Below are 24,331 nucleotides of genomic sequence, written 5' to 3'. Positions count from 1 at the left end.
AATGTCAGTACTAAGTCTACGCTATACACACATCGGATTGCTTGCCGAACAAGTGTTTGCCTTAAGAGAAAATGAACCTGTAAAGTTCATGATTGGCCGGTTCGTGCCTCTGACCAGTCGCGAAAGCCGGCGACACCAGAAACAAGGCCGTGACAGGAAAGCACAAACGTTTTCACGAGCAAACAGCGCTACGGCCCCTGATGTCACGTGACGCCTGTGGCATGTGTATACACGGTAACGGTGGCCGTCACTGTTCCTCCCTTTGACAGACTCCACGGCACTGTTAGTGATGCAAGCTGGATAGTGGATTAGATAATGCCTAGCACTCTATCGCGATATTGGTCGGTGGCCGCGGTTAGCTAGAGCGTGCTCCAATGCTGCACAGATTTGCCGAGACGGATTACAGGAACCGGTGCCACCAGGAGAACACTATACTCGACGACGGAACGCACATTACGAGCGAAAAAAACACGGAGAAAAGCTCATCTTCCAGGTTTCCCGAAACCAGCGAGACAGCGGCGAAGAATTACGCCCCCGAACAACAACGTAATTGAAAAGGAAGGAGATTAAAAAATAAGAAATGAGCGGTTGGATGCCGTTAATGGTCATTTGCGTTTCCTCACTTTTTTTCTTTTTGCACAGCTACCGGCCAACTTTCCGTTCTCACGCCTTAGCGTACTGGCAAGTGTTGCTACCGACTTTCCACGCAAACGAAGGATGATGGAAGCAAAACAGAGAAAGGCAGTGCTACTGGTTCAGCGCACTCTTCTTTTTTCTTTTTCTTTTTTTACCTGGTGAAACGATGCCGTGCGCACGCATGTGACTGCAGCTCACAAACAATGTTTTCTCTTTCTCTCTCTCTCGTTTCTGTAAAACCCTCTGAAAACTCGTTGCAGAGCTCTCAGTTTCAGAGGGTATTCGCTCCGACTATGAGTGGCTTTACTTTGTGTCTTTTTAATCTTAACTCATACGCAGGAGATTAAAGCACCCGAAATAAGTGCCCTCACTCAGTGGGTGGAGAAAAATAAAATGTTCAGAGGGAAGACAAAGAGAGAGAAAAAAAAACAGAAATCACAAACTTACATTGTACCGTCAGTACACTATAAGATGTGGGCAGCTGGCAAAACAACGACAAGTATACGAAGGCAACAACACCATGTGATGACGAGTGCGCGATGACTTGCACATCGCACCATAACGCGCACCAAAAGCCTTGTTCGACGCGGAGTGATAGCTCACGTGGTCCGGGCCTGCAGCCTTTACCGTGGCTTTACCTTTAGTACGATCCAAGGCACACAGCCCCAGCCGCACCGTGGCAGCAGCGAGCCTGTTGCCCCATCAAAGTTCCGATCGCATGTCATATTAGTTTACCTTGCCGTATTAAAAACAAAGCGTGTTATCTAGTTGGTTCAACGCTTTCCAAGTCTCTTCCACCGTTTCTTCTTAAGTTTTCAAATAAAAGTTTAAATATATTTTACTGGACTATATATACCGGAAGCCGCACAGGGCCTCTGTTTGTAAACAGCAGTAGAACCAAATATTATCGTGAAAAAAAAATATCAGTGGCGATTCAATGTGGATCCATGATTTAAACCGCGTTCACCATATTACAAAGTGTTGTTCCTTTATTACCTGACCTACCTCTACCACGTGACCGGCTTCCCACACACTTCACACGCATACACTTCTTTCCACTTTGACACTCCTAATGCTAACGCGTAAAAAAAAAAAAAAAAGATTGTCCCCCCGGCACACTCCTCGCTAAATAGACGGCAAGCGACGGCATGGCGCCTCTTACAAACAGATACATATCCGAACCCGGTGGCCTACCACCGCTACTGCCCGGACCTTTACACGGATAGATGTAGATTCTGTGAAGAAAGGGCGGACCTACAACATATGGTTTGGGCTTGTCCTCGGACACCCATACAGAATAAAATAAGACCAGAGAGCAGTGGGAGACCGCGTTGCTCAGCTGTGCACCGGATGACCAACTCAAGGCAATCCAGCAGGCCGAAGATGCCGCCAGGGCCCAAGGGCTCGAGGCCGTCATTTAGGTAGAGAGGCCTAGGTCTCAAATCTGCTGTGCACAAATAAAGTTTATTCCTCCTCCTCCTCCTCCTCCTCCTCCTCCTCCTCCTCCTCCTCCTCCTCCCAATTATTTTGCGTTTTTCTTCCACACAAGCACATTGCACGGCCTTCAGCGGATATTTCGGGATTTCAGGAGACAGAATAGAGCGTCCCTATCAAAGGTGTCCCGTGCGCCTTCGTCTTGGTCGTCGGAAAGTACGACTTCGGCGCAAGCAAGAACCCGTCGCGCGGTAGCCCTTTGTCTATGGTGCCGCACGTTGAGCTCGGTCGCGGAGATCGCAAATCAATCAGGGCGAAATGTCAAAAAGAAATAGAATAACTACTTGTGTATTTAGACTCAGGTGCGGTTCTAAGAACCCCGCGTAGTCAATATTGACACGTGTACTTGTTTATAGGGTGACCGCGTTTCACCCTCTGACAAATGTTATCGCTCAGCGCAAGACGCGCCTGATTGTTTCGGAAGTTTCTCGAACGGTATCGACGTTTCTACCCTTGCGTAATTGGACTGTATGAGCGACGCGAATTGTGTAGTGCTTTCTGTAAGACAATGCGGACACCAGCGATTACTCTGGAACCTTCGATAATCGAAGTCAAAAAGCCGACGCGCTTGACCCGCAGATCAGATTTCGACGGTCGCCGACCGTGTTCGCCGCTATCGCTGTGCTTTGAGCGTATAACTTGCTTTTGTTGGCACAAGTTCGCCCAATAAAAGTTAGTTTCGTCATTCACAGATCTGCCGCTGTATCATTCACCGTAACTGCTACGTGACCCGCCGTGGTTGCTCAGTGGCTATGGTGTTAGGCTGCTGAGCACGAGGACGCGGAATCGAATCCCGGCCATGGCGGCCGCATTTCGATGGGGGCGAAATGCGAAAACACCCGTGTACTTAGATTTAGGTGCACGTTAAAGAACCCCAGGTGGTCGAAATTTCCGGAGTCCTCCACTACGGCGTGCCTCATAATTAGAAATTGGTTTTGGCACGTAAAAACCCCATAATTTTTTTAACTGCTACGTGACAACATTAAACCGGATCAACCCACTACGGCGTGCCTCACAATCGTATCGTGGTTAAATTAAAATGAAATTATGGGGTTTTACGTGCCAAAACCACTTTCTGATTATTTCCGGAGTCCCCCAGACTCCGGAAATTTTGACCCCCTGGGGTTCTTTAACGTGCGCCTAAATCTGAGTACACGGGTATTTTCTCATTTCACCCCCATCGAAATGCGGCCGCCGTGGCCGGGATTCGATACCGCGCGATAGCAGCCCGCAGCACCATAGCCACAAAGCACCCAAGGAGGGTTCGTATCGTGGTATCGGCAGGCAGAGTTTCAGAATTTAATTTTAGTTAACAAACCAATAAAAAAAGCAAGCAAACAAGTGAAAGTTTTGTCAGAAACCTTTTTTTTTTCTTTAGTGAGAGAGAGAGAGAGGCAAAGGAAAGACAGGGAGGTTAACCAGAGATTATCTCCGGTTAGTTACTCTGTACTGGGGGAGGGGCAAGGGGATGCGATAGGTGAGAGAGAGAAGGAAAAAAAAGAAGTGAAAGGAAAACCTGCACCCACACACACACACACACACACACACACACACACACACACACGCACGTACACACGAACTGTTGTTTCTGTGGGCACTGTCACGCAGCGCGCAAAGGCGTTCCTAGTGTTACGCAGTGTCACCGTACAATCCTACATCACACAGTGTACAGTTACAATTTAATGATAGCACACAGATGGGACGCTATAAGCTTCATCGGAGTACGCTGCAGGTCTTTCTTTAAGATATAGCTATAGGACAGCTGGCGGACACCTCTCGCATTGAGTAACTCGGCGTGTCAACGTCGTTTACACGGTATGCCACGTGGCGTAACGCAAAGGCACCGCACCACGACGACCCAGCAGCACTCGTAGCGCGGCGCGCGGTCAACGGGGGAGCGGAAGGCGGCCATCAGCGCGCACTCACCGCGCGTGTAATGACGACAGAACGGGCGTGGTTCGCACGCGCGCGAGAGAAACAGCGCGAACGGTGTCAGGTGCACAGCACCGCCGAGCCGAAGCAACTGCGCGTCTTTCCTCGTAACGCCGCGGTGTGCCGATATATCTTGAAGCACGCCTATATAGAGCACCTATAGCGATGAGGTATACGCCTCGCCATCGATAAGTATATATACCGACATGCATCTTCCGCCCCGAGCTCTGTAATAAACGTCCGTGCAGTGCATCTATCACCCAGGCAAAAAAAAAGAAGAATAAAAGCTACAGGTTGCGGTAAAAATATGCCTGTAACACCCCTCGGCTATTGCCACTCGTATTATTCAGTGAGGGCGCGAACAATGGTGAAAGACAAGCCCATAGTAGTACTGCAGGCGTGGTATATATTCACCGTGTAGGGCGATTCTCGCACAGTAGGAACATGCTGGCCGGTATACGGTAGACGGAGAGGACGCCTCAATAAGGCGCGCCATACATACGATAAAGCACCAGATAGGTTCCTTCGAAACACCGTTTGTGAAAACATGGCGCCTCTGACAATCGAGTAAACGGCCAACTATAATATAGAGAGGCTGAAATAAGCTAAGCGTCGTGTGAACGCTCTGTCGGATACGGCGCTATGGGACGACTATGAGCGAATCTATACGGTGATGTGCCACGGTGCGTGTAAGTGCACGAAAGGAGGACGGTAATTAGACTTCCTGCTGGTGATTGCGGTCTCGTGGAACGCGCTGTGCCCAGGCGTACTGCGATGGTGATGCGTTCCGGCCCGCGGGTTCGCCCCACTGAACGCGCCACAGATCTACGGTTTCGAATGAACGTGCCAGCGATTGAGACACAGAATAAAAACGGTTGCGCTGATATCAGTGGACGTCCTGGCGAGGAGGTCACTGATAGGATGAAACCAGATATAACCGCCGGTACGGGGCAGACGCGCTCATTGAGCAGAAAGTTGTAGCTGTAGTAGAAGAAAGGAAGATAGAAAAATTAAAAGAGAAAGAAAAAATACTATAGTGTGAACCGCTTGGCTGTAGTACCCACCACCCCCAAATAAGGATACAATATTACAATACACAGAAGTGCCGAAAGTACTTGGCAAACAATACAGATATAACGCTTGACTATAACGGTACTAAATGATGCAACATTGGTTACAACATAAATTCGATCATTCGAGGAAAATAATTGTTTACCCATCAACTACCAACCACATCAGCGCTGGCAAGCGTTGTAACCTCTTTACGGAGTCACATGGCCCGCAAGACCGATCAAAGCGTAAAGACTCGTACTGATGTTAAGGGGCAAAACGCAGGAAGGGTCCACCAATCGCGCCTCGCACGATCGCCCCTTCACTTCTTCGTGTCCGCAATTTTCAATCTTAAAAGGTCACCGCCACGACAGCTTCGGGGCACCGATTTTCGCATCTTAGCTCTCGTCTCATCGACTCCTCTGCGAACACCTTTCGCCAGAGCGCCGCGCGGGGTCCATGCACAAGATGTGCTCGTATACAATCAGAACCGCTCGCGCTTCCGACATCATTCAGATTACGTCGCGAGCTCCTCGCTTTGTCGCCCGGGGAAAAAGAGAGAGAGAGAGAGAGAGAGAGAGAGAGAGAGAGGAAAAGAAACCGCTGCCACTTTCCCGCGCCTCTCTCGCCCTGTCGAAATCGAAATGATTCGGGTGGCAGCGACCGCGATGGAGAAGTCGCAATCGCATGCGCGAAAGAAACTGGAATCGCGGTCGGCGCGTTTGAATTAGGAGGACTTTGTTTTCTGAGCACGCGGACTCGACGGGCGAGGAGGTGGCGTAGCGGGGGAGACGACAGTGGAGGAGAGGTGAGTATACGCATGCGGACAGCCCACGAGACGGATAGAAGACGAAGAAGAAGAAAAAGAAAAAAAGAGAAAGAAAACTCGGCGACACACATTTCGAACCGACGCCGCCGCCGCGAGGAACACACATGCTCCGCAGGAGATTGCGATACGCACACGCGCGCGTACAACGCGCGGAGGCGCTCGCATTTCGCCGTTCAGCCGTCGAATAGATTTGAAATGGCGGCCCTAATGGGTTCTCCGACTACGCTGCCGCGAGCGATCTCTCTCATTGCTGCTTGTTCCTGTCGGGAGGAAATAACGAAAGTGCAGGGAAGGAGCTGGTGGAGCGCAACGAATGTTGTGCCCGTATACATGTCGGCTATACGTAACGAGCCCATTATTAACGGAAATATGTGGCATATTCTACGAAATCGCGCACATCGAGGTGCTACTGTGACTGGAAATAGCTATAACAGAAGTACTTGTCTGTTCCAAATGAATGAGGGGGTGGGTGGAAAGGGGGGGGGGGATATATGGTGCATGTGGCGATAGACTACGAAATTGGCGGGTGGTATAGAAGAAAAAAAAAATGTCTCGAATGATGCCTAAGTCCGTGCATTTAACAAAACCTTATAGATGAACAATGCGTCGAGAGCGTATTATGTTAAATTGAAAACCTGTAAGGGCCTGTAATGCAAACAGTGTAAGTGTGCAGACGGGTGTAATAACAGAAGGGAAAGCAAAGTACGTGACATGAATAATAATTAGATGTGTAGAGTTTCTTTACTACTTAGTTTTTCTTTTCCCTTATTTACTGTATGTTGTGACGACAGTCCTGTTTCTTGTTATTTCAACGCAGGTAATGTCCCTATCACTGATGGTGCAGGAGGCAAAATGTTCTATTCCTCATTTGCTTAACGTCTCTGAAGCTATCTTCTGCACCTCCTGTGCCCGTTGCCACTAACGCATAGTGCCGTAGATCGCTGCTACATTAGTGCACTTCGTATCTTCTGTCGGTGAGTGTTCACTACAACCTGACGGGTCTTCTATTCTGACACGCAGTAAATTCAGGCCGTCGTTCCCTAAGGTACACGTCGTCGTCGTCGTCATAATCATCACCATCATAATAATGATCATCATAATCATCAGCCTATTCTATGTCCACTACAGGATGAAGGCTTCTCCCTACGATCTCCAATTACCCCTGTCCTGCGCCAAACGATTCCAACTAGCGCCTACGAATTTCTTAATTTCATCACCTCACCTCTTCTGGCGACCTCGACTGCGCTTCCCTTCTTTTGGCACACATTCTGTAACCCTGATGGTCCACCAGTTATCTTACCTGCGCATTACATGACCTGCCGAGCTCCGTTTCTTTCTCTTAATGTCAATTAGAATATCGGATATCCCTGTTTGCTCTGTGATCCACACCGCTCTTTCCTGTCTCTTAACGTTACGCCTACCATTCTTCGTTACATCGCTCCTTGCGCGGACCTTAACTTGTTTTCTAGCTTCTTTGTCACTCTCGAAGTTTCTTCCCCGTGTGTTAGCACTGGTAGAAAGCATTGATTGTACACCTTCCTTTTCAATGATAATGTTAAGCTTCCAGTCAGGATCTGACAATGTCTGCCGAATGCGCTCCGACCCATTTGTAGTCTTCTGCAAATTACGTTCTCATGATCATATACAGCCCAAAAATGCTGAACGCGATAGAGACAGGCAAGATGCATGACCCTATAACTCACAAATCTTTATTCGTCGCGGGCAACTGAGCTCATATATGTACGCACATTCTGATGCACACCCGGCCGCTGCCACAACAGCTAAAAAAAAAATAAAGTCGGCGGCTGTCAGCCACTGATTACTTCGCCTTATGGGTAAGACGAAAAGGGTGCTAGAAGTAAGGGCTCCACGCCACAGCTGAAAGAGTCACACGAACTTATCACTACCTTTCGCATGAAGGCGGTGCCAAGCGAAGTATTTATCCTGCTATATCCATTATACATCTAAGTTATTATTATTATTATTTTTGACACAGGAACGCGATTGACGCACTCCGTACTCAGCAACCACGCACTGTCAACGACCTATGCGCCTTATAGGTAGTACTTAGAAATGTGAACATGCGAACAAGTCAACACACCTGTTATACACGATTACTCTAAACTGCAACGTTAAAACACTTCGCAGCTAATTTCTCAACACGCGGTGCATACCACACATTGGCAAGATGGGGCTCAAAGATACGTGTAGAGCTCAGACCAGCCGCGGACACCATAGTTCAAAGTATGCGTTTCGAGACTGAATTACCAGCCTGTTATAAGTGCTCAAGCGAACTCACGAGCACATTCTCGTTCATTTCCTCACTATACGTCTTCAACTTGCTCGCGTTTAATTTTCCGTTCCGTCTTTCGCGTTTCTTTCCTCGTGCGAGCGGTACGCGACCGCCCAACAAGACGCTCGCGACTCAACGCCTCGCGGTGTCGCACGTGCGTCTTGTTTCGCGTTTGTCACTGCAGTCGCCCCCTCCACAACGTGGCCTTCAGCGAGCGCCAAGACTAGTCAAACGACTTCTTCTGCATCCCATTGTTAATCATCGCGCAACACCAGCTCAAATCGATCGAAATTTCCTTCCCCATTAAACGACAAAGAAGCTACACCTGACCCCCCCGAGCGCAGGCGGCGCAGTCATTCCGGTGAGACTCGCTTAACCACACGCACGCCGTAATAACTGTACACACGCTCGAAGCGCGCCGTTCGTACCGCGGTATGCATCTGGCAGCGGACAGCCTAACCAGGAGCACTCGGCGCCAATCAACAATGGTCGGGACCACCGACCTTGGCGTTGGCACACGAGGTCGACAAGACTAAGCCGCAGCAGCACCGCACAACGCGCGTGCATACACGCAGAGCGCTTATAAGAACTGCAGGAGCCGCGCGACTGATTGTGAATGTTATACATACCGTGCGGAATTCGCGTAGCGCTTTTCTTTGTGCGTACGGCCAGCCGCGGAGGGGGAGGGGCGGAAACAACTACAGTGTCGGAACTGCTGGTTAGGAGTGAATCATAGGGATTAGGCGTTTCTGATTTACAGTAAAGCGGCAGCCACGTTGTACGTATATCATTGCGACGCTATGTTTTTTATCTTTGATTTGGAGTCGACCGATTTGCGCCGCGCGATGACCGCGCGCATTTATGTACCGACCGGGAAGGCGTCTTACGTGACCCGCCGCTGGCGATCGGCGTGTCTACGGGTTCCTGCTGCTGAGCAGAAGATTGCGGGTTCTAATCCCGGGCTCGGCGGCCGTGTTACGGAGGGCAGAAAGCGTCGCGCCCACGCCCACGTGACTCATATTTTATTAGGATCCCTCGAGTTGCTTTGTGACGTAAAAAGTGATCGATTCTGAAGAAAACACAAGAGCATGAGGCATGTAGCTTCTATGTTCCAGCGTAGTTCTCATAATTTTCTTGAGTGAAATGAATAAGCGAGGAGGCGAGGCATTGGTGCCAGAGAATAAAGCCGTCTAATTATTTCTTCTCATATTAGAAAAATAAATACATGCTAAAGTCATGGAAAAAGTTCCCACTAAGTGTCTTGTGTGTGTTGTAGTAAGTGTTCTTTTTCGTAATTTTTTGCACATAAACTTAAGTATGCTAAAGTCGAATAACCGAACGGTGTTTACGGAAGAGGGAAGGAACCTACAAACGACTGACTGGCGCACGTATAGATCGGTGTGCTCGCCCGCACCTATACCGCGTGCGCGTAAGCAGAAGCACGCATACGTACACGTGTATATCAATGTACGCTGTTCCAGTTTGCTCGACACACCAAGGCGCGTTGTACGTACACAGTGTCTACCTTGGCGAGCTGCCTTATACGGCAACCGATCGCAACCCTGGAAACTACATAAGGCGGTTCGGCTCCGGTGAGTCTCGACCGCACGCCGCCTTTCCGATCGGCTTTCCATCCAGCTCCTTGAAGCAGCAGCGGCAGCGGGGCATACCTATACCGTGCGCGCAAACGTTAACACGCTCTCTCTCTCTCTCTCTCTAAGAGAACGGCCACGTCGTGCGAAAGCGGTGCAAGGTCGCTCGCGCCAAACTGCGACAAGTCGGCAAGCACAGCGGCGTGTCCTTGGCTCGCATGGCTGCAAGCTTGGCGCGCGCGCGCGACAAGTTCCTTGGGCGATCACAGGGGACCCTGCGGGCCCCCTCTGCAATCCCAGGGACATCGACTTCGCGTGTACGACCCAATCAAACAAAACGGGGCCTCTCTCTCTCTCTCTCTCTCACACACACCCCGTTTTCCAGCACCTCCGCGTTAATTGACTCAATTCCTCCCCCTCCCCCCACTTTCCGATACCCCCCCCCCCCCACACACACACACACAAGTGCGCAGAGGGAGCGACGGACGGCGCATTCCTCGTTCGCGCTTCGCCATTAGCCGAGGAGCGCCATTTTCGGCGTGCATTCCTCTTCGCTTCGTTTGACATCGCCGCCGGGTTTAGATCGGGCCTGCGCTTGTCTTCTCTATAGCTGCATAGAACTATATGGGCTGCATAGCTAGGCAGCACAGAAACGATCCCTCGTCGCCCTGTGGTTCAGTGCGGTGGAACCACGCTGAACCACAGTTCCACCGGAAGTAGAACGCGCAAGCGGCTTTCGCACATTCAAGAACCCCAAGTGTACTTGGGCTTTGCTGGAAGCCAAGCTTCTTGTGTACGAAGCGGTACACAAGCCTCTCGCGTCCTCTAACCGAAAGCTCCATTTTTATTTTCTATCTCTTGAAAAAAAGAAAAAAAAAATAAGAGAAGAAAGAGACGTCCACAGGCCGAGTAAAAGCGCACGCGCGCAAGTGCTTTATGAAGTCAAATGTAGGTCCATCGTGTGTTCCCTGTACGTCTTATTGTGTTGCGTCTTTCCTCTGATTTAGCCACTGTCATGTTACGAGTGCTAACTGTCCCTACAAGCCGCTCTTGTGTATGTTATCGGTAAAAAAAAAAAAAGTGCTGGCGTAATTGAAATTGACATTCATGTAAGAAACGTCAAAATTCTAAAAGAATGCAAGTTTAGCAAACGTTATCATGTTTATATACCACACCTTAGCAGCGAGAGAAAGGGAAAGAAACAAACAAACGAAGGAAAGGAAAGCGCACATCTTCCGATATCTGCAAACTCCGCACACAACTTCGGTGTCCGTAGGCGACAGCAACGTTTCGAAGCTGAAATCATCCACTGACGAACGTCACAAGCACACGGCTTGTCGCCGCCTACTCAGAAGCCGTGTGGTGTCGGACTTCGAACCGCATGACATACCAGAAGTTCCACCCTGTACGATGGCAAAGCCGACGGTGAGATTCTCAATCCCCGGAATAACGAAGATATCGAAAATGCTGCTTAAGGCTGGGCTCAAGCATTTCGCATTATCCTACATTGCTTACATGCGCGCATATACCAAAAATGTTTTTGCAGATTGTTCTGTGACGCAGACCTCTTACGCGGCAGCTTATACAGTACCTGAAATGTGATCGCACAACCGTCCAAAATAGGACACAGAACGTCGTCTGCAGCAGCTGAGTTGACAGGAGTTCGAGAAGCACTCCGCTGCATACTGCAACAAAGCCTCGAGAAGTGGACAGTGTTCTGTGACTCAAAATCAGCACAACACCGCATGTCGCAGAACCATCACAGAACCGCATATAGTCCTCTGGTTTATCATATCATGTCACTGCTTGCTGAGGCGTGTAAATCCGGGCATACCATCGTGCTGCAGTAGATTCCTAGCCATTGTGGAATAGTTGCAAATGAACAGACTGACGCGGAAGCAGAAAAAGGCGCACACTGACGGAAACATTATAAAAATTCATTTTTCCCGGTATGATATCCACGCCTTGCTTCACAACTCCATCAAAACTTCTATGGCGCGACAATGGGACAACCCCGAACATCAGCAAGAGCGCCTCCATAGACTTGACGCTGGTTTACGATTCCGGCTTCCCCTTCGGTTGCGTAGAGGCCAGGAAACACTCATCCATCGATTACGGCTCGGTATGGCGTACACTCACCGATACCTTCACAAGATTGCACAAGCACGGGACCCTGACTGTAGAGTCTGTCACACTCGACAATAGCTCACGTACTTTGCGTGTGCCCTCAATATGCGGCCGAGCGAAGAACACTTAAATCTAGTGTTGACTATTTGGACTCCCACCTTTTTTCGGAAGAAAAGATTTTAGGCACGGGTAGAACAGTTGACCATGCCCGACGTGCCATAATGTCACTCGAATTTTCTACGTGAGACTGGTTTAGACGATCGCCTCTAGAACCTGTGAGACGTGCAGACAGTGCGAAATGCGTTTGCGCGATAACGTTTTGTGTGGACAAGATTACTCTTGCGTGTATTGTGTCTACAGCACGCATCCGCGTAATGGACAACGTGTATATAGTAGCTCATTGTACCATAACATAATCACCTGCCACCTACATTTCCCTGTATTTCCCACGTCCCCTTTCCCCATTGAAGAGTAGCAGGCTAGAGACACCCCCTCCAGGCCGACCTCTCCTCCTTTCTCTTCAATGAAATCTCCTTCTCCTCCAAAGCGGGTATTATCTTCCGACTGTCGCACTTAATCAGTACGGAACAATGAGCTCTTCAGATGCCAACACGTGCGAAATACTTACGCATTTCAGTTACATTATCGACAACGTTATCCTCAAGTTCTTAGCCCCGAACAGGCTCAGGCGATAACATTGAGACAAGGGGACGTTGCATACAAGTTTTACGAAGAGATGCTATCTGCCAAAACGAACTCTGCAGAAGGTAGGTATAGTAGCAGGCATAGTCCGTGGGTTAAGCCAGATTTCGACGATAATTCGCAGAAACAGCAACGCCTGTCCATAAACAAGGTGTATGGCCTGACATACCGCGACGAAGAACCACACACCCGGCCGTATTCTTTATGTTTTGCATGCGCCTCTTTGAATGATCACGTTGGGCAAAAATAATCTGATTACATGCCCAAGATGGTTATTTTGCCTTCAGACAAAACTAACACAAGTGGAGCCTGTCGCAATTGCACTAATTAAAACAACAAAACAATTATGGTAGCTTTTTAGTTGGCTTCACCGCAATGCAGCGCTATTCGAAGGTGAAGCGTACACACTGTATTGAGGCAGAGCATACTTGCTGTACAGTGAGGCATAATGAGAGTGGAAACGGCGCTCTACCACGGGGCCTGGTAGGTACAAATGTGTTTCCACTTAGCTTGCAATGACTCCCTTGGGACTGTGCCTAACTTCATCTGTTTGTTTATTTGCATATATTGTAACGGTTAGAACGCTGTACAGCTGTTCACCGGTCCAAATGGTAGAGCCACACATCATTATTATCATCGTAATACGTGCTATTGATTGTAATATCAGCATACTGAAAATCAAAACTTGGCAAATACCATGCATCTTCTTCTTTTACTCCCCATCGTCACCCATCACCAAGGTGTTTGTTCCTTCTCTCCCTTGCTCCATGCAGAGTGTCAATCTAGCGCGCACCGACTCAGGCTGTTATTCATTTTTCAGTTTAAAAATATCTCTCTTGTATTTCGTTGTCTTTTTGACCCATGTAAAAGAGTATTTCGAAGTATTCGCAGTGAGGATGACAACGTCTTTTTCATGCAAAAAAAAAAGAAAAGCTGCTGTAAGAGCCGTTGCATTTTGAAATTTCTAGTAGGGTGCAAAAGTTGGCGGAACAAAATGATATCGAATGTTCAAGACCTTTTTCTAAGCCAACTCATCCTTAAGTACCAGTGAGTACCATCTGATTTTGTGAGCCGCCGTATTTTATTGAGCCTCTTAATTATCGTTTGCAGCGTAATAATATTATTATTATTATTATTATTATTATTATTATTATTATTAGTGCGTGCTACTTCCTCCTAGTGCACAAGAACAATACGATGGGGTTTGTGGAACGATATTGGAACTGAACCGCGCACGCACGCACGCACACAAACACACACACACACACACACACACACACACACGCACGCACATACATACACGTACATGCACACGCACACACACGCGTACACACACATACACAGACGCACACGCACACACATACACGTACACACGTATACACACGCACACGCGCAAGCACATACATGAGCACACACATGCAAGCACACATACACACACGCATACATACACGCGTACACACGTGCACACACACACACATACACACGCACATACACACGTATACACGCGTGTATGTGCGTGTGCGTGTGAGTATGTGCGTGTGTGTGCGCGCGCGTACGCACACACGCGCACACACACACGCACGCACGCACACACACGCACGCACACAAACGCACACACGCACTCCCCCGGTGGTGTGCAGAATCCAAACCAGCATTCCAAAACGTCCGTCTTTCACTGCGATGAACCGTTACTTAGCCAGAAACTTGTCTGAACGGGTCCGGTCCCGGCTGAGAAAAGGCGGTGTATTCTTGTCCGGGAGCGTCGGCGTCTGGGCGACAGCGGTCCTCGCGCTTTGCCCGGCAAGTACGCTTGGTCATAAAGCATAACGCTTTCGTTTGCGCGTTGGCAAACGTACCAATTGCAGGAAGGCACTCGCCATTGTACCGGAGGATGGAGAGCCGATTTAAAGAAGTTAATAAAATTCTGGGGCATTACTTACCAAAACCACGATCTAATTACTGTAGGTGTACGCCGTAGTGGGGGACTCGGGATTAATGTGAACCACCTGAAGATCTTCAAAGTGCACCTAAATCCAAGTACACAAGTCTGGTTTTCTTCATTTTTATTCTTTTGTTCTTGCTTTCTTTTCTTGTTTTTTTTTTATTTGGTATTTTGCCCTCCTCAAAATGCGGCCATCGCGGTCGTGCTCGAACTCGCGACTCTCTTGCTGAACAGCGCAGTGCCGTAGCCACTTACTTGCCTAGGCCTGTAGTTAAATGATTAAGAGAGTAAAGTGAGTCCGCGAATTTCTTTTTTCTTTTCTTTTCGATTTGAACGTTGTAACGAGAACACCGCCGAAGATTGCGAAAGTGTCGCAATATTATCCGAGTGTACCAGAATTAAGACGAGGGACCTGTCATAAGATGACCGAACATCAAGAAGCTATATATACAGCAAAATAGGAACTGCACGGCAGGGATGCCGCGAACTAAGGGCTCCACCCTGCGAGGATGTCACCCAATCTCACTAAAAATAAATGTTCTCTCTCTCTCTGTGTGTCTATCGAACCATGTTGCCTTTTTAGGTAGTACGTCACTGCAAGCTATTACGATAACGAAATGCTCCTTGTTATGGATTAGTAAGCATTTCATGATATGAACAACACGTCCTTTCGCTTTACAGCGCACATTTTTTTTCAATAGAAATGGTGCAGAGACGTAAGTATATTTACCTTGGTAATGGGTACGCAACGCAACCGGTCAAGACGGCTACCACCTTGTAAGCGCTTTATACCTCATAACAGCTTCGTATATGAATATGTACACTATATTACATCAACTTATAATATTCAAAAGTTGCGAACATCAAATTGTCGAGCCTAATACCAACCAAATAACGAATACTCGATCCGTAGTCCAAATATATCACAAACCCCTGCAGGAGACGTCAACAAACTCACAGTGCGTTCCACAAATTCCTCCACGAGACTGCGGCGAAGTTGCTCCATCTTGGCTGGCTGACCGCTCGGCCGCCGCTGTAAGCCGGGTATTACGTGTGACAGCCCGGGTCTCAAAGCACGCAAACTTATCGGCTTATCAGCGGAGGTGTACGAGGTGTCCGTCGAGATGGCGCGCTCTTGCGGAACGCGCTTTCCTTCTTTTTTTTTCGTGTTTTGCCTAATCTTCCGGCGCATCTAAAGCGGGAACAATGTCCTTCGCTTTATCTTCTCGCTCTTTTTCTTTTCTCAACTCAAAGAATTACAACGCGGCAAAGCTGCGGTAAAGAGTAGCCTATACCGTTATGTGAGAGCTAGCATACACAGGAACACGAGGCGGCTCTAGAGTTACTGTAGACGATCCCCGCCCCCTCCTTTTTTTTTTTGAGCTTATATAGCAAATCTAGGCAGCTATCGTAGCAGATACGCCATCTGGTGGCGGGTAGAGTGCGCCCGTGTAGGCTGCTTATCAGGACGCCCCCACTCGCCGCTTCGCAAATATTGCCGTCGTACGAGCCGAGCAAACCTGCCGCACCGACGACGGTGCCCGGAAGGACAAATTGTTTTTGTTGGCACACATGCTTCCAGAACGACTTTCCATCGTCCACGTGCCTGGAGCGCCACATTCGGCAGGACAAAGGGAACGGTATCGCATACTGCGGTTACATACAAGACAACGCAAAATACTGAGTTGAATATATTCAAAGCGTGCGATCACTTACGGAGCTTTCCGGCAGCAGTTGGTTGTTCATTTTGTTGATTGATTGATTGGAAGAAGTGCACCTCGAATGGTTGCCATTAGTGAGCCAATAAAAGAAAGGAAATAATGAATTATGGAGAAACCGTCGATAATGATTGTCAATGTAAGCGACCAAACGAACGAGCGAGCGAGCGGACGAGGCGTCAATGCTAAAACCCCTTAAACTTCGTAAAGTAGGGCCACGCGTTGAAGAATGCCGCCTCCTCCTCGCGCGCTCTGGCCGAGGCCACCGCCGCGTCGCTATTGGCCTAATAGCAGCACGTGGGTCCTTGTGCCTTGCTTCAGCGCCGTTTTTGCTCGAGAAGTATCTACGGAGAGGCGAGGAGCGCATGTTGGCGCCGTTGCTACGATCGAGCAGTGTAGGTGGCGCCACGCAGGGGCGTAGCCAGGGGGGGGGGCTTATGGGGCTTCAGCCCCCCCCGAAATTTTTTCGTGCTGTCCATGCACCGCCGACCAAAGCGACCCCCGGCGCCGGAAATCACTCTGGATTTTGTCTAGAATGTCTTTTTGACGCTCGAAAAGACATTTAACCGTAAAGATTGCGAACTCGGGCTGGATTTCGTGGCAACGCCCATACACCGGCAGTCACATAACGCCAAGCAGTCCCATCCGAGCACAAAGTTTCAAGGGCGCTTTGACTGTGAGCGGGCTCGCCGCGGCATCTCACTGAGGCCACGGAATCTATGGAGCGCATGGATATCAATTGCGAAACTTTATGGGGATAAATCTAATAAGCTCTTGATGTGAAACGTGCATTGACATTTCCAAAGTTGTGCTTTAAATTTTCAATTGCGGAACTTTGTGGGTTTAATGTTGTTTTAAACATTTGACGCCAAAGGTCCATTGACTTTTCTAAAGTCTTACATCGGAACATACACGAGACAAGCCAAATCAACACACTAGCAGACGAGTTGACAAAGCACGCAGCGAGGTCCAATGAGGCGATGCGTTGGGGTGGTTCATTTGTGCCGTCATGTCACATAAAAAATATCAACATTTTTTTTAACCTACGCCAGAACATCCATGTCAAGACACTAAAGCCAGCCAAAGTAACTACGTTCTTATTTATTTTTTCTACTTTGACTTTTATTCGCTGAGGACACATTGAGCCCCTTCATTTTTTTTTTTGTTCTCGCTACCCTACCCGCGGGCTGCCAGAGCGAGCCAGAGCGCATATGTTTTTCTCGTATGGCCCCGACCACCACGCGGTGCACTTCGGTGGGCGTTCGGTTTGCTCTGGCCGAGTGGATTTTCACCTGACAGAGTTTTGGAAGCTTTCTGGCTAGCAGACGAGAAAAAAAAAAGAATGGTCGCTCGCCGCCATCACTGTGGGGACTCGAAGGATTGCACCGCGTTCCTTGAGCGGAACCTTTCTGGAAAGTCTTGTTTCGCCGGTGTAGGATACTGAGCAGTATGCGTATGGTTCTCAGTGGGCCAATCGTCTCATGTTTTCTTCGGTATTAATTCCGTGTCCCCATTAGGTGCCCGATGTAGGCATTCGATTCTGGCCAACATAGTTTCCTATGCGTTCTTTTTTTCATTTCGGTGCCTCCACCGCACAGAAAAAAAAAATACATTGTTGCGGCGCAGCGAATTGTCGCATGGTGAAAGTTCGATTTTGATACTTCTTTTGCGGAAAGTAATGGGCGACGGGACGCTTCAGTTGCCGGATAGGTTTATCATATTATTGCGAAAGCAATTATATGGACACTCCAGGCGCATTCCTGCCATCGCCCTCATGCTTCGTATAAAGTCCAAGGGTGATAAAATCGTGACCACGCGCTGCATGCTGTATGTGCGAGTGAAAGCCTAGGAGGGGAGGTGGAATGGGTGAGCCGACGATGGTGGCTCAGTCTTGTGTGCGCAAAGGAGAAAAGCGGGGAGCAAGCGCGCCACCTTCCGTCGCGCGCAATACATCGGGGGGAGTGGATGGAATGGGGGCGGAATCTAGGATTCTGTGAATCTATGATTGTGCAACATGTTTATTTGCCTTGCTTGACGCATTAAATACAGTTACTTTTTCTTACATACATAGACTCATTGGAGACTTATACGTATACTTAAATATCTTGTTGCGAGGTTTTGTGTATACATGCAGTGAACTTTGTTTCCAGTGACACTTTTTTGTCCTTTATCAAGCCGTATTTTCGCATTTGTATATCCCATTGTATCTGCATTTCTAATGTACGAGGGCGAGTCAAATGAGAGTGCGCCTACCCTAACCGCGCAATAATGGTTCGGTTCATTATCTGCGAGGCATGCGCGTAGGAGAACGGCATGTCTCATTTACAAAAGTAACACGCAGGTGTGAAGATAACTGTTCCTTAATGCTCTCATACACTGGGTTGAATATGGTTGCGTCACATAATGGACACTTCAAAAGTTGAACAGCTCGGTGTCGCGAAGTTTTTGACAGCAAAAGGTGTTTCCAAAAGAGAAATTATTCGCCGTATGGCTGCCGTTTACGTTGAACACGGCATTTCATTGACCACTGTGAAGCGTTGGAGCAAACGGTTTAAAGGACGTTGTAAAGACATTCCAAAACCGGGCCAAAGCCATCGTGCAATCACCCCCCACACAATTTCAAAGGTTCAAGAGCTGATGAAACAAGAACGGAGGATAAGCATCGATGAACTGGCAGACCGTCTGAACATCAGTCACGGTTCGGTTCACGCCATAATTCATGAGCTTCTCGGTTATCGGCTCTTTGGTGCGCAATGGATCCCCATGATTTTGATCCATAGCGAGAAGACGGAGAAGTTTCGCGCTGCCTTGACTCATCTGATCGGGTATCACAATGAGGATGACGACTTCTTGTTTGCATTTGTGATCGGGGACGAACCTTGGTGCCACTACTACGAGCCTGAAACACGACGGCAAAGCTTACAGTGGAAACATTCGAATTTACCACGCCCAAAGAACGCAAAGGCCATCATTTCCGCTGAAAAGGTGTTGTTGACTTTTTTTTCGGTCGTCAGGGTCCATTACTGATAGAATTTGCTAAATCTTGAGAGGCTATCAATTGTTTCCGATATTGTGAAACGCCAGAACGGCAGTGTGTCGCAATCAAGAACGAACAACGTGGAAAATTGACGAATGGGGTCATCTTGTTCCACGACAATGCCTGTCCCCACGTCGCTTATGTGGTTAATACAAAACTGGCAAAGTTCGAGTGGGAAACGCTGCAGCATCCGGCATACAGCTCAGACCTGCCACCTTGCGACTTCTACATTTTGGGGCAACCGAAAAAAGAGCTCAAGGGAACCAGATACAGACTTCTTGAAGCAGCAACCCAAGGAGTTTTATAAGACGGGAATCACGCGACTCGTTAGTCAATGGGACAAATGTCTAAATTCTCATGAAGACTACTTTTAAATAAAGTACCCCGTTGTTGGCTCACATTAATTTGACTTGCCCTCGTATATCTTGCAGAATTCCTGCTTTTTATACGTGCCCTCTGTTGCGACTATGATTTCGGTGCAATTACTCACGATACACGATCGGTGACAGCTGCTCCTGCGTAATACATTAAAACAAATTACAGCGTCATTGAGATTTTTCACTGGCCATTGCATATATACAAGAATTTAAGCATGGTTCTTAAATGACAAAGTTTCGTTAACATATTTGTCCTCAACTTGTTCAGTTCATTGCCTTTTAATTTTTCATATCAGTGGCATGCACTGCTTTCCTGGTTTCGAACTGATATATTTCTAAAGTTCGTGTGATATTTTCTTTACTTAAACAGACAAAATATGGAAGCATTGATACCAGTTATTATGGGCAAAATTTTTGGCACATACGAGTATCTTCTTTTATGAAAAAATACATATTTTATTGTTTTGACTGTGCGTAGCGTTCAAGAATTCGTTTGCAGCATCTTTGGCAATAACAATGCAGTTATTATTCATGGATTTGACCCCTTGACAAATTGTTTAAGAGGAAGCTTTAGCTCGGGCCCAATCCGACGCGGCCTATTCAAATACTTGTAAAACGCAGAAACGCTTTTCTTAGATAATCCTGCTTTTCGTTTTTGTTGAAATTCGTTGCATTTGAGAGAGAAAGTTAAATCCTAGTTCTGTTGGAAACACAACTTTGATTTAGGGCCTGAATTTTGTTTAAAATATTTTGAAAAATTCGGAAGTTTGAAAAAATAGAAACACGACGTTTACAAACTAATAGCTATGCATGAAGAACAGACATTGTGGTTCTGTAAACGGCATCTATTATAACAGTCAAAGCAGACAAGTTTGCTATGTCAATTTGTATCTTACGTGAATTGGTTACGTTGTGTACAAGGGTTCTGCACAAGCCGTATTTCCACAATACTAAATTTTTTTTTAGATTCATGTGTAACATATCTATTTTGTCCGCTGTAGATGTACTATTATATGCAATGCACAGAATTGTGATATCATTTTTCGTGGTTGAGTCACGGAGTTTTAAACTTGATAGTTTCGTTTTCTGAAAATTTTAGTATTGCCCAATTTTTAATAAATAATTGACCACTTAAAGGAAAAATTCGAAACAAGTAGTCACTAGACTTAAACTTTTTCTTTTAAATGCAACAAACCTCCTCAAATTTGGTGAAGTGGTTGCAGGGAAAAACGAATTCCCCTTCTACATGTATTTAAATAGGAGCACCCGAGCTAAAGCTTCCTCGAACAAAATTTCTGGCTACGCCAATGGACCCATATTATATATATATATATATATATATATATATATATGGGGCCAGTGGCGTAGCCCCCCCCGAACAAAATTTCTGGCTACGCCACTGGCGCCACGGTCGAGGAGGGAGCGTGAAATAGAGGAGAAACGAGGAGGATTAAACGCGGAGGAGGAGAGTGTCGCTACTTTATGAAGTTTAAGGGGTTTTAGTCAATGTCAAGGGCAGGTAGTGACGGCGGATCCGGATCATGAGACGGAAATAATCAGAAGAATAAGAATGGGCTGGGGTGCAATTGGCAGGCATTCTGAGATAATGAACAGCAGGTTGCCATTATCCCTCAAGAGAAAAGTATATAATAGCTGTGTCTTACCAGTACTCACCTACGGGGCAGAAACCTGGAGGCTTACGAAAAGGGTTCTACTCAAATTGAGGACGACGCAACGAGCTATGGAAAGAAGAATGATAGGTGTAACGTTAAGGGATAAGAAAAGAGCAGATTGGGTGAGGGAACAAACGCGAGTTAATGACATCTTAGTTGAAATCAAGAAAAAGAAATGGGCATGGGCAGAACAAGTAATGAGGAGGGAAGATAACCTATGGTCATTAAGGGTTACGGACTGGATCCCAAGGGAAGGGAAGCGTAGCAGGGGGCGGCAGAAAGTTAGGTGGGCGGATGAGATTAAGAAGTTTGCAGGGACGGCATGGCCACAATTAGTACATGACCGGGGTTGTTGGAGAAGTATGGGAGAGGCCTTTGCCCTGCAGTGGGCGTAACCAGGCTGATGACGATGATGAGTCAATGTTCCGTTCCCCTTTCCCACCCTTTACTTGCGTCTCTCTCCGCAATTCGCTTGCCCGAGAACACACACCCTTTCCCTCGGCGCTTTTCCTATCCTCCCTGCGCATTCCATCGCCGCAAGTCCAGGCACCGAGCATCAGCCATCGCCGACCTGTGACCACGGCACGCCGACTTCCGACCGCCGCCAACCTCGAAACCGGGCGAAAGAGGCAAAGAAAGCTATTCGCTTTAAAATAAGAGAAAGAAAGGAAGGAGGAAAGAAACACAGAATCAAGCAAGGGCCCGGTAGGAGAGTTTCATAAATTGGGAACCCAAACTTGGTGGATGATACATCATCCACATGCGTAATAGCACCACTACTTTTGTTTAAAAACTTGCACTCTGTACTTCTGTATCTGTTTCTATTTCTGCATTGTACCCACCCCCTCTCTAACGCCCTTAGCTTCCGGGCCTTGAGGGTACTGAAATAAAATGAACTGAAAATTTAAAAAAAAGAGCACGAAGAGAGTACAAAAGAACGCGAAAGGCGTACAAGATAGTTTTGGGTATGAAAAGCCGGTTGGGGGATAGCATTAAAAAAAGAAAGGAACTCTTCTACGTGGGTGCGGCCAGCGGTTACAACGGCCTCCCACTAGGGGGTCCTGACAGTAGCTCCTCGGGATAAAATGAAGTTCGTTGTCTGTGTGTCCCTATTGTTATCGGTACAGTCTCCTCTGAGACAACTCATCAGTTGACGGCGAATCGGGAATGCGAATATTGCACTCCTAATCTCTCCGCTCACATTAGGCATTCTTCAAGTATTGCTTCATGATTAAATTCCATGAAAGACACCGCCATCAGTCGGATCGGTTTCTCGTGTCTATGAAGAATTTCCCCAGGACGTCCTTTCAATTAAAGCAACTGAACGCCAAAAACGAGAACCGCGCAGGAAAAGGAGACGAGCGTTCGTCTTCGTGTTCTTTTTCGTGCGTAAATGTAGTTATTTTTCTTTCTTTTTTATCTTTTTGCACCAACTTCAGGTACGCCTTACATGTAGCATGCAACCTTTGGTGTTTGCGTTCTGATAAGAGCAGTACAAGTGATATACGCCCTCTCTGGAAGGGGGCTCGAAAGAAACCAGGAACGCTCTTGATTGCCGATAGTAAATGTCCTGGCCTAATCAGCGTCGGGTATCGCGACGCAGAGTGCGCGGAGCATAGAGCTCGAACATTGAAACTCCGTGTTTATCTAGCTAAAGCCCTTCCTAACGTTTTCCGCCGCGGTGAGCTGGTCGTAGGATAAAGCTGGTCCTGGACATGCAAGCGTGAGCTAGCGCTCAAAATACGGTAGGGAAGTGGCGTCGTCTGGCGGATTGTAGAGGAAACCAGACGCATGCGTTCTCGCCTTCACCCTTGCGAATCGCCGCCGTCCGCTTCCTTGATGCGGGGCGAAACATCATTGTGTGAGCGCACGGGGGCGTTCAGGGCATCTGCGGTGGCTGCCTTGTGAGGTCCACTTTTGCATGCAAACAGGCGGGCGCATGGTTTGGTGCGTGACGTGCAATCAATATGCAAGGAGCAACAACAAATTCTCTTTATGCAGGGTGCCTTCGGTGCCTACGTTGGGAAGGTTTTCTGGTTCTTCAGAAGACTCCCAGTTTCCCTCGTACTCGTGCACTCACTCACTCACTCACTCACTCACTCACTCACTCACTCACTCACTCACTCACTCACTCACTCACTCACTCACTCACTCACTCACTCACTCACTCACTCACTCACTCACTCACTCACTCACTCATTGTAATTCAGTTTCAAAAGCCAACAAAAATATTATATGCAAACTATTAAGGCCCTCCGCAATACAGTTGTGTAATACGGTGAAGCATCCGCAGTGTATTGCGGTGGAGCGAAGCGAAAATTTGAGCAAGTACAAAGTGTAAACGTACGAAATGTAAACAAAGTACCATTACTTGGTATACCTTAGAATAAAGAGGAAACGGAGACAACAAAGCTGGAACACGGTCTGACCCGTGGGCTGGAGGCTCGCCGAAGCCCCAACCCACGGACTACGCCCGTTCCAGCTTTGATCATCCTGCTGCCCCTTTGGTGACCCGGAGGTTCCGCGTCACCCGGTTTATCATGATATCAGGTGCTCTCCTAAGGCCTCTGTTTGCAGGTAACGATGCAGTGCTTAAACATAGATCGCATGACAATAAAGTTGCGACCTCTGTGTCACTGTGTCGGAACGGAACGACAAGGAAAGCGAAAAAAAAAAGGTATTTTTGACCGGAATAAAAAGGTAACCGAAACGTTATTTATTATTTTGCTTGGGAGCGAAACCGAAACATTTTTTAATGGTTTTCGGTTCAACGGGAAAGTCGGCAATCCGAAACAACCGAGGTCAGGCAACGTCAGCATAAGCGCTTATCTCACGGCTCCGCATTAGCGCGTATCTCAGGCAGAGATAGCGCGAGCGATAGCTGGTCGAGTGCTCCACTAATCTAAGAGTGCCGCTCGGTGCGCTAGCA

General features: G+C 47.8%; 1 protein-coding gene across 3 annotated transcripts in view; it reads right to left on the bottom strand.

Moving 5' to 3' along the window:
- LOC135909253 (protein FAM107B) overlaps positions 1-24,331 on the bottom strand; it is a 206,046-nt gene that overhangs the window by 134,556 nt on the left and 47,159 nt on the right. Inside the window, exon 1 of one of the 3 annotated variants that reach the window (XM_065441141.1) lies at positions 15,556-15,618. The exons of the other annotated variants lie outside the window; for them this stretch is intronic. Coding sequence (XP_065297213.1) covers positions 15,556-15,603 — 48 coding nt within the window. The 5' untranslated portion in view covers positions 15,604-15,618. Of the gene's footprint in view, positions 1-15,555; positions 15,619-24,331 lie in introns of those variants that run through there. 3 annotated transcript variants of the gene reach the window in all.

This window comes from Dermacentor albipictus, chromosome 5 (assembly GCF_038994185.2).
Source record: "Dermacentor albipictus isolate Rhodes 1998 colony chromosome 5, USDA_Dalb.pri_finalv2, whole genome shotgun sequence".
NCBI classification, from domain to species: Eukaryota; Metazoa; Arthropoda; class Arachnida; order Ixodida; family Ixodidae; genus Dermacentor; species Dermacentor albipictus.
The sequence above is the reverse complement of the archived record's forward strand: the minus strand, read 5'-3'. Positions and strand labels throughout refer to the sequence as shown.